Source organism: Sphaeroforma arctica (assembly GCF_001186125.1).
Source record: "Sphaeroforma arctica JP610 unplaced genomic scaffold supercont1.3147, whole genome shotgun sequence".
Taxonomy (NCBI): Eukaryota; class Ichthyosporea; order Ichthyophonida; genus Sphaeroforma; species Sphaeroforma arctica.
This window is the reverse complement of record NW_014037411.1, coordinates 3,058-3,976: the sequence shown is the minus strand read 5'-3', so window position 1 is coordinate 3,976 and position 919 is coordinate 3,058. Positions and strand designations below refer to the sequence as shown.

Sequence of the window (919 nt, the reverse complement as noted above, 5' to 3'; positions counted from 1 at the left end):
TGTGTGTGTGTTTGTGTGTTTGTGTGTGTGTGTATGTATGTGTGTGTGTTTAAATTTGTGTGTGTGTAAATGCGTGTGTGTAAATGTGTGTGTTTATGTGTACGCGTGCGTGTGTATACATATAATACGCACCTTCACTGTACAGGAGCGGGGAATTGGTGCACGTTTGTATACGCTGTGCATGCGCATGTATCTGTATCTCTCTCTTTATCGATAACAAGTATTTTTTTGTACTTCACTGTGTTCATAGTTTTCTCTCGTAGTCGCTCAAAACACATTTTCAGCAACAGAAAACTTGTTTGTGCTACGGGGCCTTGGATACCTCGCAAATAACTCACTTTTCGCATGGCGACGGAATCAGCTCGTAAACTGTTAGCCGCGAACTGTTTCAGCTGCTTCTGTGTCTCTTCGTCACCTTTTCTCGATACAAAGGGTTTTGCACTGGGTAATTTAATAGACGTTTTAGTGGAAGATCTCCCGGAAGACTTGTCCATTTTAGGCGAAGACCTGGGCTTAGACTCGAAGTCCTTAATACCGTCTTTAACATCTTTGACTCCATGAGTCAAGGCATCACCGACTTTCTTGAAGAAAGACATCGCGCTTTCGAATGTTTGAGGCAATCTTGATTGTGTTGTTGTATATCGTGCAGATTTGTCCGTTTACACTTACTATACGCTTGCATTCGTGATGTTCGCCTGCAGCACTTTATTGTGTACTGTGTAGTACTGCCATATCAATATGATATCATTTGTAGAATTTGTTTTCTTTCTGTATTAGAAATATTAAATATTACAAATATTTGTGAGATAAAAGTTTTTTTTGGTCGTTCTTTCCACTTTCGGACAGTTTGTCCGTGTATTTGACTATTGTATTTATTTATTTCCTGACCAGGTAAACGACATCGTCTTTTTACTTTATA

The 919-nt window shown here is 39.3% G+C and overlaps 1 protein-coding gene across 1 annotated transcript; it reads right to left on the bottom strand.

Annotated features, from left to right (window-relative positions):
- Positions 1 to 134: 134 nt before the first annotated feature.
- On the bottom strand, positions 135 to 719 carry SARC_13328 (hypothetical protein; the record flags this gene model as incomplete). The annotated part of the gene is made up of 1 exon (XM_014292543.1): positions 135 to 719. The coding sequence occupies exon 1, from the start codon at positions 594 to 596 to the stop codon at positions 135 to 137; it is 462 nt and encodes a 153-aa protein (XP_014148018.1). The 5' UTR covers positions 597 to 719.
- Between the last annotated feature and the right edge of the window lie 200 nt (positions 720 to 919).